The sequence below is a fragment of the Hylaeus volcanicus genome, chromosome 8 (assembly GCF_026283585.1).
Source record: "Hylaeus volcanicus isolate JK05 chromosome 8, UHH_iyHylVolc1.0_haploid, whole genome shotgun sequence".
Lineage (NCBI taxonomy): Eukaryota > Metazoa > Arthropoda > Insecta > Hymenoptera > Colletidae > Hylaeus > Hylaeus volcanicus.
Window position 1 is genome coordinate 1,680,887 of NC_071983.1, and position 18,801 is coordinate 1,699,687.

The 18,801-nt window shown below is 42.5% G+C and overlaps 2 protein-coding genes across 4 annotated transcripts in view; one reads left to right on the forward strand and one right to left on the reverse strand.

The window, feature by feature from the left end:
• Positions 1-400: 400 nt before the first annotated feature.
• On the reverse strand, positions 401-9,199 carry LOC128881515 (leucine-rich repeat-containing protein 15-like). Of its 2 annotated transcripts, none has more exons than XM_054132633.1 (3): positions 8,799-9,199; positions 4,579-4,974; positions 401-4,505 (listed from the first exon to the last, which is right to left on the reverse strand). In XM_054132633.1, exons 2-3 carry the CDS (start codon positions 4,965-4,967, stop codon positions 2,861-2,863), a joined length of 2,034 nt encoding a protein of 677 aa, XP_053988608.1. In that variant the 5' UTR covers positions 4,968-4,974; positions 8,799-9,199; the 3' UTR covers positions 401-2,860. The 2 variants fall into 2 exon arrangements, with proteins under 2 accessions (XP_053988608.1, XP_053988609.1); XM_054132634.1 differs by lacking the exon at positions 8,799-9,199 and adding an exon at positions 7,683-8,742.
• A 3,579-nt stretch (positions 9,200-12,778) lies between these two features.
• Positions 12,779-18,801, forward strand: part of LOC128881030 (carboxypeptidase N subunit 2-like) — a 28,637-nt gene continuing 22,614 nt past the window's right edge. Inside the window, exon 1 of one of the 2 annotated variants that reach the window (XM_054131674.1) lies at positions 12,779-13,563. The gene's annotated coding sequence lies outside the window, so the exon portion shown is untranslated. The remainder of the gene's footprint in view (positions 13,564-18,801) is intronic. The other variant, XM_054131673.1, reaches the window with a different exon arrangement.

Below are 18,801 nucleotides of genomic sequence, written 5' to 3' on the forward strand. Positions count from 1 at the left end.
ATTGTCGGAACTTGATGTTCCGTTAATTTAGTTTCCCGGCTGCACGTTATTATCGAGACGCTCACTTCTTTCCCGCCCAAACGTTGAGATGCTGAAGTCTATTCCAAGAATACTAATTGTACTCACAATGTTGATCAAGGTGAGACGAGTGATGCAACAATTATTGTAGTGATTCGATTATGTGTATAGTGTGATAGATATGGCGAGGAACAATGGAGTACTCTTTATTCGTATATCAGTGATGCGCCATTGTTCCAATTCTTTGTTCGGTTGCGTGTAGGATCGATAACTTCGCGATACGAGAGGACATAGATAAATATCATTTTTAATCTTTATTAATTTTTTGTTATCAAGTGATTATCAAGTGATAATCGAAGGAGAGATAACAAAACCACAGTCGTACCAAGAAAAATGACTCCTTTATTAAACACAGTCTTATACATTTCATGAATATAGTGAAACCGTACCGGCACCTGATATTGCCCGCGCTATTTCAAGCGACAGCGACTGAAAATCTGATTCACGTATCCGTTTCACAGGGATCAACGTAACAGACGTAGATGTATACGAATCGTCGTTCTCGTAGCGTACACGAGGCCAAAGATTTTGACCGCTCAAGGCCACCTTACAACTCTTAACAACCATTTCGTTACATCCCTTCGTCTTTGCTGCCTCGATATAGTGAATAGAGACTAATGGCAGTAAAAAGAACGTCAAAAGTACCTAATGATTACTTGCGACACGGTTTCAGGCACATAAAAATATACATATAGTATAAGAGAGAGAGAGACATACAAATGAGCTTGAGCAGCTAAAATCTTTAGTACAAGTTCTAACCACGAGTTCCTTTGGCGAAAAGTTTGGCATGTAAACTAGAATCAAATTTTCGCTGCATTGTTCAAGTGATTGCAAGAATGGGAATCCAAGTATCTCATAGGTAGTCTACTTATACATGGGCACTGCTAGAGAACACGTTCTGGTTAAAAAGAGACAGCACTTCATACATAAAAAAAAAAAAAAAAAACATAAGTATACATCCGCACAGAGAGAATAAGCATAGGAGGAGACAAGGATTTCTTGGCGTGCATCGTTAACTAGCAAACTAACCATTAGCGCTAGGCGTAATATCAAACGATGGGACTTAACAAATACGCATAAAGAGCAACGAATAAACAATGAATCCGTAACTCGTAGGATACACGTTCTCCCCTTATAGAGCGAAGTACTTCTTACTCGACAAAGGCTGACAAACCTAATTAGGTTAACAATTAATGCAAGACCCTTCCAATAAACTATAAATTAAACGTCTACAACGATTTAAATACAACGCTTTACAAGAACGTCGCAATCACTTGGGCTTTGCTCTACCAAACGGAGGTTGATAATTTTAACAACTGAGTTTCCAGTGTAAAGTATACATGTACCTGGCGACATCCGTAACTTTACGTAATACACACTCGTGTATAACGCGACTATAAGAGATGCATGCATAGACGGGCATGCAAGAACTTTGTAATTGAAATCATGGCATGTTTTTACGAGCCACGGACTCTGTCATTTAGCCTGAAATTTACGTTCAGTATGATGGAGGTTCGACTTTTGTGAACTTCATAACTTCGTCATGGATTCAAGAGTTTCCAAAGTAACGCTGATGACTCGATAGACGCCGTCACGCCATCTTTTCAGGCAGAGTTCTGGTTTGTTTCACCTTTCCACCAATTACATTTTCTAAAACTTTAGATTTCAAATTACCATCTACTCTTTTTTACAGCCATTTATAATACCTATACGTTTAATTTAATTGTAACTACAGCTACAGTTCCAATATTGTTCAATCGTAGCGTTAAACTTTAATTTTCCGAAACAATGTTGTTCCCAAAAACATTCTTAAAAATAATTAATTATGCCGCACAACAAACCAGAAACTTGCCTTGATTCGAATCACGAGTTTCCAGACTCGATTCAATTTCAAGCACCTCTCGAAGTAAGAGGTTCATTAGAAATAGACGACTGTCGGAGCAAAGGATCTTGACCTTGCTTTGAATCGTTAATTTCCGCGTTAATGTGAGAAAAACGAGGACTGAACGAAACGCCAGACACAGGCAACGACTAGTTGATTACAAAGACTAGGATAAATCATATTTGCGAGCCGTTGAATGAAAATTTCACACTATTCATGACGTCCGGCGCGTTTATCGAACGGTAGACGGACTGTTGTCCTTGAATGAAATGGAACGCTTCTATAATGACACTTGGAAGATATTCCTTTGGTGACGCAGAAAGGGGGTCGATGATCCCGAATAAAAATTGTCGTCTGATTCCACGTTTCGTAGCAACGTATAACGATGTCGTAATACCTTGACTTACATACAACGCGCTCGTAGACCTTATACTTGGAGGAACAAATGTAGCGGTATGCTTCGAGCAGTGGGTTTTTCCCATGCAACAAGTTTCAACATCATGACGTCTCGTGCGCAGGTACTACCGATACACCTTAATCCTACGCCTACAAAAATAAAGTCGTACGCGATGGAAATGAAGGATAATCTTGGATTCCCGGAGATGATAACCCTCTATTGCATGAATTGTATATATATTTACACTATGACTAAACAATAAAGGACTGAACCTATCGGAGCTATAAGGAAACAGGCAAATCCTTGCGAAATTGCCTCAGGGCCCTTCAGTGGGATTGTTCTGAATGAATCGTGCAGTAGAGGGTTAATAAATTGCGAATAATGCAGCGAGAACGCCGTGTCTGCGCATCGTTGACAAGATACGGTTAAAGCTCGGCTCGGTGTTTACGTATCTCGTTCTGATAGATGTACAGCAAGGGATGTTGAAACTTGTACAACGTATATCATAAAGTATGACCGCAACTCGACTCGCGAACGTACTTTGCCCAGGTACGAATGGGAGTCAGGTCTCCCTTTCTAAGTCTGCGCTGATCGCCACTGGTGGCTGTCTGTTCCACGATGTTGCGATAGGTCTCGTCGTCGTAGCTACAGATCAAACTCTTTCTCAGTTTCGCGGCTCCGGTTTCGAAGCTGGCTGGCTGACTGGCCACCAACACGTGAAGATCGTTCTTCACCTGCACCGCCCAGTCCCACATGTCCGTGATCGAGCAATTGCAGACGAAAGGATTGCCGAGAAGATTTACGGACAACAGACGTGGATTCGATTTGAACACCTTGGGGTTGACAGTTCGTAGGTTGTTGTTGCTGAGATCTAAATGCTCCAAACTGCGAAGCTTCTTCAGACAGGCTAGATTCTCCGCGCCAGAAATGTTATTGCCAGCTAGATTCAGCTGCGTGAGGTTCTTTGCGGAGATGAACAGGTTCTCGTTCAAATGGGACAAATTGCAGTTGCTGAGGTCGAGTATCTCGAGGTTGGACAACTGTTCGGGAAGAAGAGGCCCGCTTTCGGGGACTTTGAGTGGATTTCCGCTGAGCTTCAGCTCGATGATATTGGTGCTCTTGTGATCACCAAACACCTTAGGGTCGATGGGGGTCTTGAGGTCGCAGTTGTTCAACTCCAGAGCTTCCAGGTGGGTCAGATTGGCGAACAAGCCTTCTTCCAAGGTATGTAGCTTATTTCCCGACAATATTAATTTTTTCAAGGAAGTCATGTGGGCAAACGTGTTGTTCCCAACGTAACCCAGGTTACAGTAGGACATGTCCAAGTACTCCAGGGAGTCCAAGGGATTCAGGAGACTGACGAACGCATCCGACAGGGGGTTGTGCGAGATGTCCAGCTCGTCCAGGTGCTCGAAAACGTGGAACGCATTTGGCAAACGCTGTAGACTGCAGTTACTCAAGGATAACTTGTGGAGTTTAGGTAGATGGCGCAGCACGCCTGTTAGGTCAGCAGCATACATCGGATTGCCACTGAGGTCCAGCACGCGAAGTTTACTAGCATTCCTGAATGCCTCCTCAGACAGACGATCCTGCAAGTTGCAGTTCGACAAGTCCAACGACTGGAGGCTGTGCAAATTATGACCAAGGGTGTTCCCAACGTCCAAATGCCACAGCTCGTTATCTGCGAGCACCAGCTGTCTGAGGTACAGATTTTTCGCGAAAGCGTCCGATGGGAGGTTCGTGATGCCAGTCTTCCTGATATCCAAGTGCTCTAGTCGGACCAACGGCGCCAGGATGCTCGTCCAGGACAGCGCGTGCAGATCATTATCCGCCATCTCTAGCTCGCGAAGATTCTCCAGGTGAGCGAATGCGTCAGGTGAGATGCTCGTTAAGTTGCAGGAGTTCAGTTTCAGGTACTCCAGATTGGTGAGGTGGTCGAATGGACCTGGTTCTATGCTTCCAAGGGGATTGTTGGACAAATCGAGCTTGTTTAGGTTCGTCGTGTTATGGAAGAATTCTGTGTTGAGACGTCTGATGCCGCACGTGTTCAGATCTAGGTAGAGCAGGGTGCGACAGTTGAGGAAGTGACCGGCGACCTCGTCCAAGGGGTTGTTTTGAAGCTCCAGCGTGATGAGACCTGGATTGTCACTGTTGGAGGATCGAATTCGTTACACCGTGCATCGATTAGAACGAATCGCACGTAAATCTAAAAGTTTCTTACCTAAACGCCTCGGGGTCGACGCGAGTGATCGCGTTCGATGAAAAGTCCGCCTCCAGCAGATAAGTTAGACCAGCGAACGATTCGTGCTTGAGCTCGGTCAATCTATTATGCGCCATCTGCAGACGCCTTATCTTGATCGATTGCGGAAACGGGCCAACCTGTGCGATGTTGTTACCATTCATATCCAGGATGTAGACATTAAGGCTGAGCTCGTCGTAAGGGATGCTCGTCAAATTGCTTTCGGAGCAGTCGGTCACCCAGTTGACGCGAAAATAATGACAGTGACAGTCCACAGGACATTCCTGCTCCACCAATTCGCCGTTATAAGCGATCGTTGATGTCGCAAGTGCGACTATCAGCAGAAGTAGCCCTGCCATCTTGTCAGGCATGCGGTGTCTGGAATAAAAAAAATTCAAGGATGCAAATACAACAGAACTACATGCATTGAAAAACAGATTTCAATTTTAACAGAAAGATCAAATAATACAAGGTCCACAACTGCTATTAATCTTCGCTTTAAAAACATGACTATGAATAATTACTACACCTGTATAACCGAAAAGTTGAAACAAAAGTTTCTCGAAAAACGCCCTCTATAATTACAGAACCTCGGTAAAAAAAAAAAAAAAAAAAAAAATTAGAAGAGAAAAGTAGACGCTTTGGGAATACTTTTTTTTGTATCGTTAATTTTCAGTTTTCGTTGAACGTTTGAGTAAGAACATTAGCACCGCCATCAATGTGACCCAGGCCAACGAATACTACTTCGTCGTGGAACGCACGCTTTTCCTTTTTCTCACGACGTGCAGTATACAATTTGCGAATGAATCCTACAGAGAAAAGGAGGGGAAAAATGCCGTCGTCGAGATTTACCTCGGTCCGTTACGACGACGATGCACATTGCAGTACATTGCCAGCAAGATAACTGGCGAGTACTAATGGTTTAAAGCAAGTGGAGCAATTGTCAGTTAGGAGCGGACTTTGCAATTGGCGGTCGGTAATCCCGTGCAACAATGCGCGGCGCCACAGATCGTTGAGCCAGAAACGTTAATCGTTTCTGTAAAGCACTCTTCAGAGCTACTTCCTGCTGCTTTCAGGTACTATTTAACAAGAAACGGCGTTTAAAAAACTTCCTTTCATTCCACGGATTATTTTATCGTTAAATTCGTTGGTTATCCATCCCCCCGATGCTTGAGACGCGACTGTAACTGTCGCGTCATTGTTCTATCAGTAAATGATTATATCGGCAAACAATGAAATGCCGAGAAAAGGATTGAACTACTACTATCTGCTACGGAAAATTATTATACGTTAAAAACATGCGAAAATGAAAGAGCAAAAATGCAAATGTAGCGGTCGACAGCACGAGTAAGTACAGAATACAACGTCTCTGGTAATCTATTCCCTGCTTGGAGAGCATCGGACAAGTGAATCCAGTACTTGAGCCGTACTTCGATTCCAAAATCATAATACCCGCGGTATGACTGCGATGCTACGGACGCGTGCTTCCATCTATCTACTACCGTCGGTCGACTGATCGAACACGCGTGCCTAATAGGAGTAATTTGTACGTATTAAATTCCGAGCACAATCGTGTTCATTAAGGCGTTGAATAACGTTGAAGGAAGTTTTTGTGCCGGGCAAACGGGGGTCGTACACAAAGAAGCAATGGCGACGCCTCTGGGCAGTAGTCAACTTCAGAGACGAAACCGAAACGGAAGGGTTTCCGGCAAAACGCAACGCGTTGCACGCTTCGCTGCCCCATCAGCTTTCCGCGTATAGTTTGCCTTTGGCCTGGACCATTACTATCCCCCAAAGGCCCCTTGCTGAAGGGGGAACCATATTTTCCCCTTTCGATTCCTCCTTGTATTTCTCCCGTCGGCTCGCCTTTGGCGCCACAAATCTTTCCGTTTTTGAATTCCATTCGAGCCAGGAACTTCCCTCCCTCTCTCATACTGACGCGATGCCAACGACGCGTGCTGGGGATCGAGTCATTTGCATTCAGACTCCGGGCGAGACATTCATACTTTTTGCAAATATCGTCTTTATACGCGCCCCCCCTACTTTTCACGCACGAGATTTCAAACATCGGTGTTGAGGAACGCTTTGAAGTGGAATTTACGCGAAATCCGACTGCTTTCGTTATAGACGAAGCGACTCGGTTCTTTTCTCCTCCCATCGCCCTTTTCCACCGATCTCCTTCATCCCCACCTACAGTTTATCTATGGCTTCGTTTCAAGATCTGTTTTTTTTTTTTTTATCGAGTTCTTTATACGTCTGGGTCGTTAATGCCTCAAACGTTCCCCGTGGCGCGATATTAAAAACGAAACTGCAGTTCGTAAACAATTCTCCGCTATGCTTCGATTCCCTAGTATGATACTGCGATTATGTAAATCACAATACGACACGTGTACGCGATAGTTGGGAATTTTATTGGTTTTTCTTATATTGAAAATTTGGTACGTTTCTTTAAGGAAAAGTCTTGCAGTAACGTCAATTTCGATGTGCTAATATACTTCGAAAGTAATAATGGTTCATGAATTATCGGTGTATCGATATTCTGTATGTTTTACAGAAATCTTTTAGCACGTACGCCAGAGTCTAAAAGTCAACGATAAGCAAAACTGCTGCAAATATAAACGTAAACTTTCGATCGTTATCTCGTTAAATTGACACGGTTACGTGACCCGTGACAAAATCTCATCGAAGAAAAAAATTTCAGACTCGCGAATTTATTTCTCTACGTTTTTTTCTTTTCTTTTCTTTCCTTTTTTTTTTATATATATATGCGATAAAGCAAATCTCTCATTTTCGTAAAAAGTTTTCTGAAACTGTTGCCAAGAGAACCACGTTATCAGGACAGAATTAATCCTTGACCTAATATCATTCATCTCGTTGTTTTACAACTTGTATACTGTCAAATAATTTCATTGCTGTTACAAATACAACTAGAAATACACGAGACGTTCACTTTTCGTAAGAGGTTTACGGTTTCGCCCACGCAACAACTTTTTTACATTACGAGGCGATTTCGATGGAGAATTCAGTTGGTCGTGTCGCTATGTTTAGAATTTTGTTTACAGAAACTGAAAACACGCGTTACGTACCGGAAAGATGTGCGTCCTTCCTTCCGCGTAAAAGATTGAGGTTAAATCACGAGCGTGGATTCGAACGAGACACTGGGCAAAGATAGATTGAACCGCGAGTTTACTCGGACCCGGTTAAATTAAATCGTATATGTCTATGCAAGGTCAGGGTAAAACCTACTGACGCACACTCTCCTTCTTTCTGCGTCGCATTAGTCTACCAACGCGAGTCTTCTTAGGGTGTTATGCTTCCCTCCCTCCTTTGTCTTTCTCAGATGTTACAGCACGTACACGAGCTGTTGTCGTACTCCTTTGTCATTCGTAGGAGTTCCCTCTATACTTCGATAGAAATCCAGTGTTTGTCAACACGACAGGCTGTAGTTAACCCGAAGCTTGCCGATGTGTTTGTTTCTTTTTTTTATTTGAACATTTTCCAAAGAAGAAAATGAGACAAACGTATCGGCATACTTCACCTCGCTCGAAACCTGTTATGTTCAACATTAGGAATCCAACGAATGAAAGTTTCGTTTTTTTCCACTGTCCTAACCTCACAACAAGTTTTGGAAACGTACTTTACCCGTCGGATGTATTATAGATTCAATGGCTAATTCTACGCGGGTTGGGTACTCAATGTAATTGTATTGTCAAAGTTTTTATATAATATTCAGACGAAAAGGGATAGGCAACACTGTGAATCTTGAAAATGTATATACATGGAATGCTTTCGCGCCTGAACCAGAGATGTCTCGACTAACCCTTTTCCGAAAACAGCCTACAACCACTCGACAAGTACACTTATATTTTCACACTCGCGAAACGTGTCTATTTATACGTGAATATTCTTTTCACGGAGTACTTTAATACACGAAGTCAGAAATCACCACAATCGAATTCGTGTTTCGTTCACAGGGCACGTGTTCATTGATTATCTATTACGTGAATATTTTGGGGCACACTCGACATAACTTAAATAATATTTAACAATCTGATTGTATACGTTGCAAAACGTATCGCAGACGTAACAAATCAATGAATCGATTAGTCGTATTTACATATTTTATACTCACGTCCGATTCTGTCACGTGAAAATTTTCACGAGTGTACATAAATAAATACATATATAAATGAAATATGTACCTTGTTTTATAGGCTCCACTGCTCGTTTCCTTGCGTCTCGTAATCCTGCAACTGTTACATTCGCAAATGACACATTTAACACCGAACAACGCAGGAATAACGATTAACACTGAACTGGACACCGGTGACACAACACGCGCATGCGTTTTATCAATTCCTCCAAAGGACCGTGTCTTCGATGGTAACGTTCGAAGACTGGATGTGATACGCGTACACTAAACGAATAACCGTGGTGATATTTTCATTACGCAATCTTTTTTTGGCAACCTAAATCCTCGACGTTATTATCAGTCGAGAGATAAGACGCATAAGCGACTCCGAACTGACCACGAACGTCGCGTCTCTTTCTCTACACGGTTATACAAATTCTACGCACACGCTTGTACACGCTTGCACACGCTTGCACACGCTTCTGTATACACGATGAAGGTAACAGAGCTTAGGACCAACCGAGAGATGGGGCGACCAATGTGTCGCTCGAATACCGACCAAACGGTATGCTCGAAAAAACTGGTTTTTTCTGACATTTGCATCGTTGAATGTCATCCAACTCGCAATACGCGTATACTATTTTTTCCTCTGTAGCGTTGGAATAAACATTAAATTTTAATAGACGACGTATTCCGTCGTTAAGATTCCGCATTGAAATTTCTTTTGGTCGAAAGCCAGCGTACGCGAATTCTTAACGTGATATTTTTCTCCAGTTCTCGTAGCGTGGCAAATGTGTACGCACGTTGAATGCCTATAGAGGACAATGGGAAATCGATATGGCTTGGATATGGTACGTGTCACTCGTACGTCTGATAACGTTTGTTCACGTAGTCAATGCGTGATTGAGTGATGAGTACGGCACGTCGAATTCTGAAGAATTGCATTCGCCGGAATTGGAAGCGGAGGTCAGGCATTAAGCCAGCATTGCGAAATGTCCGGAATAGGGATCTCATGATCTTGACTAGGAACAACGACCTGCCAGCCCCACTCGTATCTCTACGATGAACGAGAGCGAGCGAGCGAGAGAGAGAGAGAGAGAGAGGGTATCGATTAACTTTGCAATTGACATTAGGTTTCCCGATAACGTGGCTTTGAATTATCGTTCGAGATTAATTTCCCTCTCGGAACGTATGCACCGTGGTTCAACCTTTTTTTGAGTACCCCGAAACGAATCACGGGCATAGAGATATCGGATAGAGTTGGTACTACAATTACATAGTCCAGGGTATTTCGCAACTACGCGGGCAACGAGCATAATCGATAAGAAATCGACAAATTTCTGCAAATAATACAAAACACGTGCAATAAAATCTAAATATACCACATTACCTACAGATTAATATTATGCAAGGTATATATATTAATATTTATCGCGACAGTTCGGATATTTCGTCATGCTTCTCATTACAACGTGTGATAAAACGTATATGACTCGATAAATTAAATTTATTTCGCGGAATATATGCGCGCATAGAAGAACGAATCTCTGGAAACGGATTTAAATGTAACATCAAACCTAATCGTCTGACATATCACATGCACGCTAACGAATTAGAAATGTGTAGTCAGCGATGTAACTTCGGAATTTATCTCCGTGCACATCTTGCATGCGCGCAATATTTTCTACACTTTTTCCCATATTCATCTGCGAAGCAGTACGCAATTATTCTATATACGTATTTGTGCACGTGTGTATTTTGTATCTCCCAGCTCTATCATGCTGTTTATTCATGATGTACTAACGTAGTTATCACAGTTTAAGGTCATTTATCTTCGCGTGCATCCAATATTACAAAAATTAGGTTACGTTAACGTACGTGACAACGAACATGTACGTATTTATTCGGCTTTCAATTTTCTTTTTTATTACTTGTTTGGAAACTCTATTTTTAATCTAATTTATCAACGCAAATAATCTGTCAAGGGTACATTCGAAAATTTCTTTTTTATTTGTGTAATTGAGTAGCGAGTTATATTCAGAAATTATTAATTCGATATATAATTTCGTACAAGTTTTACAGTACACTTAAATGTGATCGATATAAAATATAAACACTTTGCAATTGCAGGATAAAAGTGAACGATAACCTTATCGACGTACGGTCAAACGGTTTGCTGTGTTTGCCGTTAGATGGCACTGGTATGTCGTGTGGATCAGATTTCACGCAACCGTTATTTCTTCGATAATAAAATGTTATTATGCGTGTTTTCAATAGTTGGAATAAGCTATCTTCCATCAGCTCTGTATCACAACACGAGTATCTGATGTCTCACGGTTAATTAGCGAAACGTACGATTTCACAGTATCCTATCATCTACGAGGAAACAGAGGCAAACGGATACGTGGGTGCACACTACATATCCTTTCACCGTATATTTTCGCGATCTTCGTGAATTAAAGCGATAACATTATCGCACGAACGTATCAAATTTAATTAAGCTGAGTCACGTTAACGTTTCACTCGTAAGAAGTCCCAGCAATTATTCTTCTCGTTTATAGATTTATAGCGGAATTATAGTCGTAAGTCTCGTGTATTTTTTGGCGCTTATATTCTCCTGAAATTATGTGAGAATGACTTTGGCAAACGGCCAACGTTCCGCAGAATGTGCGGAGACAACATGTACGGAGCAACGAACTTTAGCAAGCGTGGCTTCGTACAAGAATCTTTTTCTTTTACTATCGGAGCTTTCCCGTTGGGAAAATTTGTACGCGTTTCTTGCAATTCCTTCCTTTCATTTCAGTTCACGAAGGTTTCTCATTGGCTATTATTTGCGACCCAGACAATTATCGTATTGTTCTTCGCTATACGAGGAAATCAAAGTATTAAAAGTAACCGTCTTAGCAAGTTATATCCAACCCTTTCTTTTACCTTAGTTCATTCCGAAGATAAATCGTATTTCATTCTTATAATTCCATTTTTATTTTCGTTTCGAATCGTAATGTGTTCAGCCATTCGAAAATCGTTTCAATGATTTAATTTCAATAACCACGTCGAGGACCGATTATTTTATTCGAAACAAAGAAACGCATATACGTGATATTAATTCGCGATATTTAGTAAATTCGAGACGACGTATCGCGTCATTGAGAAATTTTATGGCGAATAATTATTGAAATTATATTTTTAAGTTAAAATTTGAATCGTAGAGGTAAAAAACATTTCACCGTGAACAAATAAAAATTAACCGTTTAATCGAATAAACGTCACGAACGAATCGCTGTACACTCGATTCTCTTTTTACATGGTGGACACGTTTCAGAGAATATCGTGTAAAAAATGCACATATTGTTAACGGTAAAATAGAGAATTTGTTCCATAACTTCCAACACCCGTGTAAAAAGGTAAACAAGAAAAGTATGAAAGAAAATATCGTACAAAAACGTTTTCATAGAAACCCGTGTATTTAACCATTCATGCATTTAGTTGTTGAAAATTCTGTTCCAGTGCTCTCAACTAAAAATGTTGTGCATGGACGTGCGTATGTATAACAAACATTATTAAAGTTCTGGTATTGATTTTTGATTTTCAACTTTTGATACTCTGCTAAAGCCACGCATTACTGCGGGAAAATAAAACGAAAAACTCTAAAGAGAAAAAAGAGAATTCGTAATCCGTTCGAATAAAATTCCCTAAACTCAGCCGACTGCATCGATTCCCTGTGATCAAGACCGCATCGACGGCGATGCCATTTCTCGATTCTAAATCGCAATTACCGCATTCGTCCCGCAATACGTGCACACAGGCCTCCGTGGTTGCATACACATTCGCTGGTTGTATGCACATATGTAGATTTAATCTCCCGGCTAACTTTGTTGGAACTAATTTTCGACGAGTAAGAATAATCTCGTGTTCACGCGTGGCTTGGAGCTTTCGGCAGGCGTAGTTAGGGCGCTGCCGGCTGGGAGGTTAGGGTTGGAGTCGAGAGGAGCCGTAGAGGTTTGGGGTTAGCACGATGGTGGGTAGCGGTGGTGGCGGAGACGGCGGCGGCAATGGTGGTGGGAATAGCGACGGTGGTGGTGGTGGTGAGTCGAGCAACTGCGCAGATCCGAAAGTCTCTCAGCCGCGAGTACGTAACCAAACTCCGATTTAGTGAGGACTGACTGTTCCCGTTTGCAGTGCAGCTCGAAATCTCAGGGAGAAACCGCGGGTCTTTCGTCCTCTCCTTCTTCTGTCCCTCTCTATCTACGTCTATCTGTCTCTTTCTCTCTACCCTTTCTCTCGCTATCACGTTCGTACGCTTACTCCCTCTGTGTCTCTCCCTGTCTCTCCCTCTACTTTCTCAACCGTTGCTTCTACGGTGCCTTTTGTTTTAGTTTCGCTCGCCGCGGCAAAGTACGTCCATCGCGTTTTTTATTCGCGGCCCGTCTATCTATCCGGACGAGATACGTGCGCGAGTCGAGCGTCTATGATCCTTTCGCCGGTCGGAAGGGGTCGTCAATCGACGTTGTTCGAGAGACCGTGACGGGTTTTCGGTACAGGAGCGGTCGTCGTGTCTCGTGCGAATTCCAAGTGGTTCCCCATGGGCAGTCACGTGGCTGGCCAGTGATTCGAGAGCAGACGCGACGTTGATTTCGCTTTGGACAACTCGTCTCTCTGTGCCCAGGATGAAACGTGCGTGTGCCAGTTGATCACCGGTTCCCTGGACGTTGGACGACCCGTGCCAGCGGGATTGGACCCGCAGGACGTCTGCCGTGTGTGCGAGGAATCGACGTCGGGGCCAGGTCGATGTGCACAACTCCGGGGGAACGTGCTGAAACTCCACGTCTGTCAGTGTAAGTACAGTAACCCCCTTAACGCTACTCTCTGTGCAACGTCCTTTCGTTCTAACGTGCTCTGTGCCCTTCAGGCGACGCACACGCAGCACACTCGTTGAACACACTTAGGTAGTAACCGGTACTCTTTTTTTTCCAAATGGAAATGTTCAGTTTTCGTGTCATTCTTTTGCTTTGAACGCGTACAATTTTTCATTTCAATATATATATGTTCTTTTATAAGAACGAACTTTTTAAGGTAGGTGTCTATACGGTCGTCCTAAAAAGCACTGGTTGTAAACATGTGTTACGCAGAATAGTCTTTTTCGCGCATCCGAGACAAAGGACGAGTAGTGACGATACTTTATTTTAAAGCCGATTCACCGATGCACGTGTCGATCCATGACAGTGTTTTTTTAATCGAGTGCTTTTCCCACAAAAGAATTGATGGAGCGAAAAATCAAAGATGCGTGTAAATGATATTAATATACTAAAAACAGCCGAACGTCACACTAGTAGCAACTCAAACTACGGAATTACTAGCCCCCTTTGAATTTTCCGACCGGTAGCCTATTAATCCTCTTTTTTGCTAAGTCAACCAACTCTCTGTTATCTATTGTATGAAATATTCTATACATATTAATACAAAAACGATTCCCATAGATAAAATAAAGATCGAATACTACTTGTCAAAATAAAATCTCTGGTTTCGTCTGTCTCTATTTACTCGAGACCAAAATGACCCCGTTTATCGCTGTAAATTTTAAGGACGTACCCCGAAGCGTTAAGCGTCGTCTTACAGATTCGTCGAGCCTCTGCACTTAACGCGTGCAATGTGTGCACTCGACAATGAGTCACGTTGAACGTCCGTCTAGCGACGAGTCAGCTGTAGGCGAAACTCTAGGGAACTCGAAAGAATGGCCATTCCGGTTTCGAGCAACAGTGCCAAGCGAACTTCTGTGCACGATACGTTCCGCCCGCTGATAACGATAACGTGCACGCTCCCGTAAAGCGGCTCGCAAAATGCATTACGTTGTAGAAATTAAACGAGAATGCGAGTAGAATCCGCGGAACCTCTGTGCAAACAGATCTGATTAGTAACACTGGTCGAGTTACCCATACGGTAATTACTGACGCCGCGGTAATTCCGGATACGGAAACCCTGCCATCGAGCAGACTGTTGTATCGGGAGGTCACGTTAAAATCTGATGGGACGAATCATTGTTTTCGCTTATTGCCATCGTTGGATGTTATTAGGTGTTTATGGATGGTGAAATTTCAGATGAACTTGTCGTTAAAGAATGCGGTGGTACTAGAAATTATAATAGGTATTTGGGATAATAAGAGACGAATTTGTTCTCAATTCATTTGAAAAAATAATATTCGTTACTTTGCACGTTGTGTTAGTTTTTTTTTCTCACTATACGAGTCTATTTTTAGAATTGTTATCGAGAGGGAAGTTTTATATAATCGATAGTTTATTAACGTTCTACCGACCGGTAACCTATTAATCAGCTTTTTGCCATAGGTAACTTTGTTATTTATTACCGCGAATTTCGTGCAGATTCGCAATATTTTTTAAATCAACGCTACGGTTACGATTTTAGACAACGCAAACCAGTTATAACAGTTGAATAGGATTGGAGAAAAATCAGCGGGGACAAAAGCCAGACGCGGTTCGCTGGTTTATCGTCAAACGTGGTTACCAGGGAAGGAACCAAGGGTCGCGATTCCACGAGCAGTTAAATATATTGAATCACGTCCGTCGCCAGAGAACGTGTATCACGATTGCGACCCTATCCCTTCCTACACTATGGCTCGAACTTCATAATTAATTTCCTGATATCGGATGGGGAAGGGGGTGGATACTTCTAATCCTGATAACTCTCGCTCACGGAGAGACTCGTAATGAAATGCACCCTTACTTACCCCCTTCGTGGGATATTACTATTTTTCCAGCCGGTGGAAACTGCCCCGAAATACTCCTACCGGTTATTAACAGCGGCTTATATTGCCAGGCGGGTATTAAGTGCGCGCTGCTATGCACGTTTCCTCCCCTCTCCCGTCCCACGTTGAATTAAATTTCGATTTATAGGGGGTTGCCCCAAATGATACCATCTATTTGGGAAAATAATGGAAATTCCATAAAAATAATCGTAAGCTAAAGAAAAGAGTCGAAAAGATTCCAGCTGATCTTCGTAATCGCATTAAAGAAGAAATTCTAAAGGGTTTTTCTTTTTGTACCGTGGATTGTAACTGTAGGGAGAAAATAATTAAACTTTAACTGGAAGCTAGGAGCAACAGACTGCTTTCATCCACGCAACAGGAAAACCTTTTTCATTCCTTACTCTATGTCTATAGTAGTAGTATAGAGTAATAGTAATTTCGTTTGACTCTTCTTTTTATTGCGTGTCCTCCTAAATTATACGCGCATATATCGAATAAATCGATTTCGGCAAAGTCAAAGAACTTTGTCTGCTCCCTTAACAACGGCGTCCACGAATACAACGCAAGCTCGCGAGCCGGTATCGGGCAAGTTCATAAATCATCCGCGCGTCCACTTGCACGTCGACAAACACTTCCCTGCTCCAGTTCAAACGTCTGATTAATAATGCCCGATGTGTGCATTCTACGTCGCCAGATTGCCTCAGTCTCGCGAACAACATTTAATATTGCCGAAGGACCGTACACTTGGCCCGTCTCAGACCGATTTTCTTTCTCGCGAGAGTTTATAATGGTATTCCGCGCCACTCGCCCGAACGTTTGGTATTCTTTTCGTCATCCGAGGGGAATAGAATCGAGCTTCTCGCAGGAGGATAAGCGAATTCATATCAAGAGAAAATTTCACATTAGTCGGAGATACTAGATACTCCATCGCGCGCTATATTTCAACGTTTAAATCGAACAGAAAAGTTGAAGAAAGTTACCGTCAAATGGGATCGCTACGTTTCTTCACACAAGAATTAATAATTTATCTTCCATCGGTTTGCTTCGAGGAGACCAAAACGTAAGTGTTACAAGTAACCTTATTTGACGGTGCTGTTAGATTTCTCAGGATAGAAATAACAATTTTGTAGCCTCGTAAATTTCCAGTACACGATAGATTCGAATAATTTATAAAATAATCAACACATGATGTTACGCGCAGCATCTGTTTTGCACGGAGTATCTCGGTTTCTATTTACAGTAAAATACAGGCGTTTCTTAATTTGATGAATTTTATGTACATTTTAATGCGCGGAGGGCTAAAGGGGTTAAGAGTCTCAGCTTCCCTGTTTGCGAATCTTTAAGGGAGCCCGAGGGGATCGTGTTGTTTTTTAGTCCAAGGCTATGATTATTCATATTCAATAACTTCGCTGCGAGCTGTTTCTCCGGTCTCGGGGCGTATAAGCTTGATTACTATACATAGTTACCAATGATTAAAATTGAAATGGCGCTGAATAGATTCGAACGAAAGGGATAGACTCGAGTGTTAGGGGTATGAATACATTATAGAGAGGAACTTTGGACAGAAATTAAAGGGTCTAGGAATTGGTTGGTACAAAGTTCTAAAGATATTAGCCAATTCGTACGTCGATGGCTCTTTGGACGACCAACGCCGCCCAAAATGGCGCCTATTCATTTTAAAGCCGCTCCCTACGCGTTTTCCCAATGAATTTCGTACACGTTCGAAATTGGCACGGCGAACTGTTGAGATATCGGTTATTCTACACCGTGTGCAGTCGTATGTACAGAGAGCTACGTATCGACTTACAAATGTCCAGACCGAATATCTACGAGAGTACTCGGAAGTACGTGTATTAAAACGTTTTGGTTTCGTTCGACCAGTTCTACCTGCCCTTCAGGTTCGAATTTATAGTACATTGTGCAGCTGTTAGGGACGTAACATGTTCGTTAACACCATACTGTTATTCAATCACTGATAACTTTGTGCAATCACTGGTACAGTGAACTATAGGCTTCCAAAGCATACGGGTCGCTATTGCTAAATTTAGACAAAAATTTATCCAAATTAGCCTTTGCCTCTGAACCAAATGCCCCTCTTAAACAGGTCTCATTCCTCGTGCTGGAAATTAAAGAATCTTCATCTTTCCCCCCTTTTCAATGGAAAAAACTTATCACACCCTTGCTAATATCGAAGCAACTCAATTTTTAACTAACCCCCGTGTCGACGTCATAAGCACTCGTCGCATCCCCAACAAGAGGAGAGACCATAGCGAATTACGATTATCGCGGCAGCGGCATTTTCTCCTCGTTCCGGTTTTATCGTTGCTTGATAGAGAGAAAAGGGGGAGCAGAGGAAGAAAGAGAGAGGCAGAGACTCGTGAGAAATTTTAATAACGGAGGGGATCGGTCCCGGGATATCCCCAGCCACTTTTCCAAACCGTCGATCGACTTCCAGCGCTCGTGGTAAATCACAACGCACCTGGCGGGCGGCTCTGCACCCACGGATGGACGCATTCGCTCGTGCAGGCTGGTCTCCGATTAGTTTCCTCCTGGCTAGAGAAAAGGTATTCCTGCGAGCGCGGTCGCATTAAAAACCGTGGCCTGTGAAAATGGGCCGCAAATGCGAGGCAAAAAGGCCTAGAGGGAGAATGATAAAAGCCTCGGCAGGACAGTTTACGTTGCTCGTCACGGGAACTTTTTTTTTTCCAGCGGAAAAGGAAGTCAAATGGACCGTGGTGAAAAAGTGGATGAAACAAACGTCGAACATTGCCGATGTACAGCGGACCGTAATTAGCCCTCGCGCTGACGAGGCTGTTCGTCGCGAGGGCGTTACGATTCGGTCTTTTTTGAAATCTGAATTTTCATAATTTTATGTGGAACCTCTCGTTCTTAGATTCGTTAAAAATATAACGTTTTTAGCGAACATTGTAATTTTCTGTTGGGAAGGCTATAAAGGAGGTATCCTTGTTGGTAGTCTGCGTAACATGGAAAGGCTTGGTATTGGGAGGGTTGAGAGTTTGATTGGGACTCGGTCGGAGAGGAAGTGCATTTAAACGATCGGTTTAAATATAAAGATCTTTCTTCGTCGAAGAAATCAATGGGTGAAATGCCGCGGATCGGATTCCATTATTCTATTTAAAAAGCGGCCGAATTGCTGGCATATTTACATCGGGAGTGGATGCATCAAATATTCAATGCTTTCTGGGTTTTTCGAGCACTGAAAGATAAATACCATAAAAGTTCAAATTCGAGGATTATTACGTGGAGCATTTATTATATAAATCCATTATTCTCGTATACCTTTCATCGTAA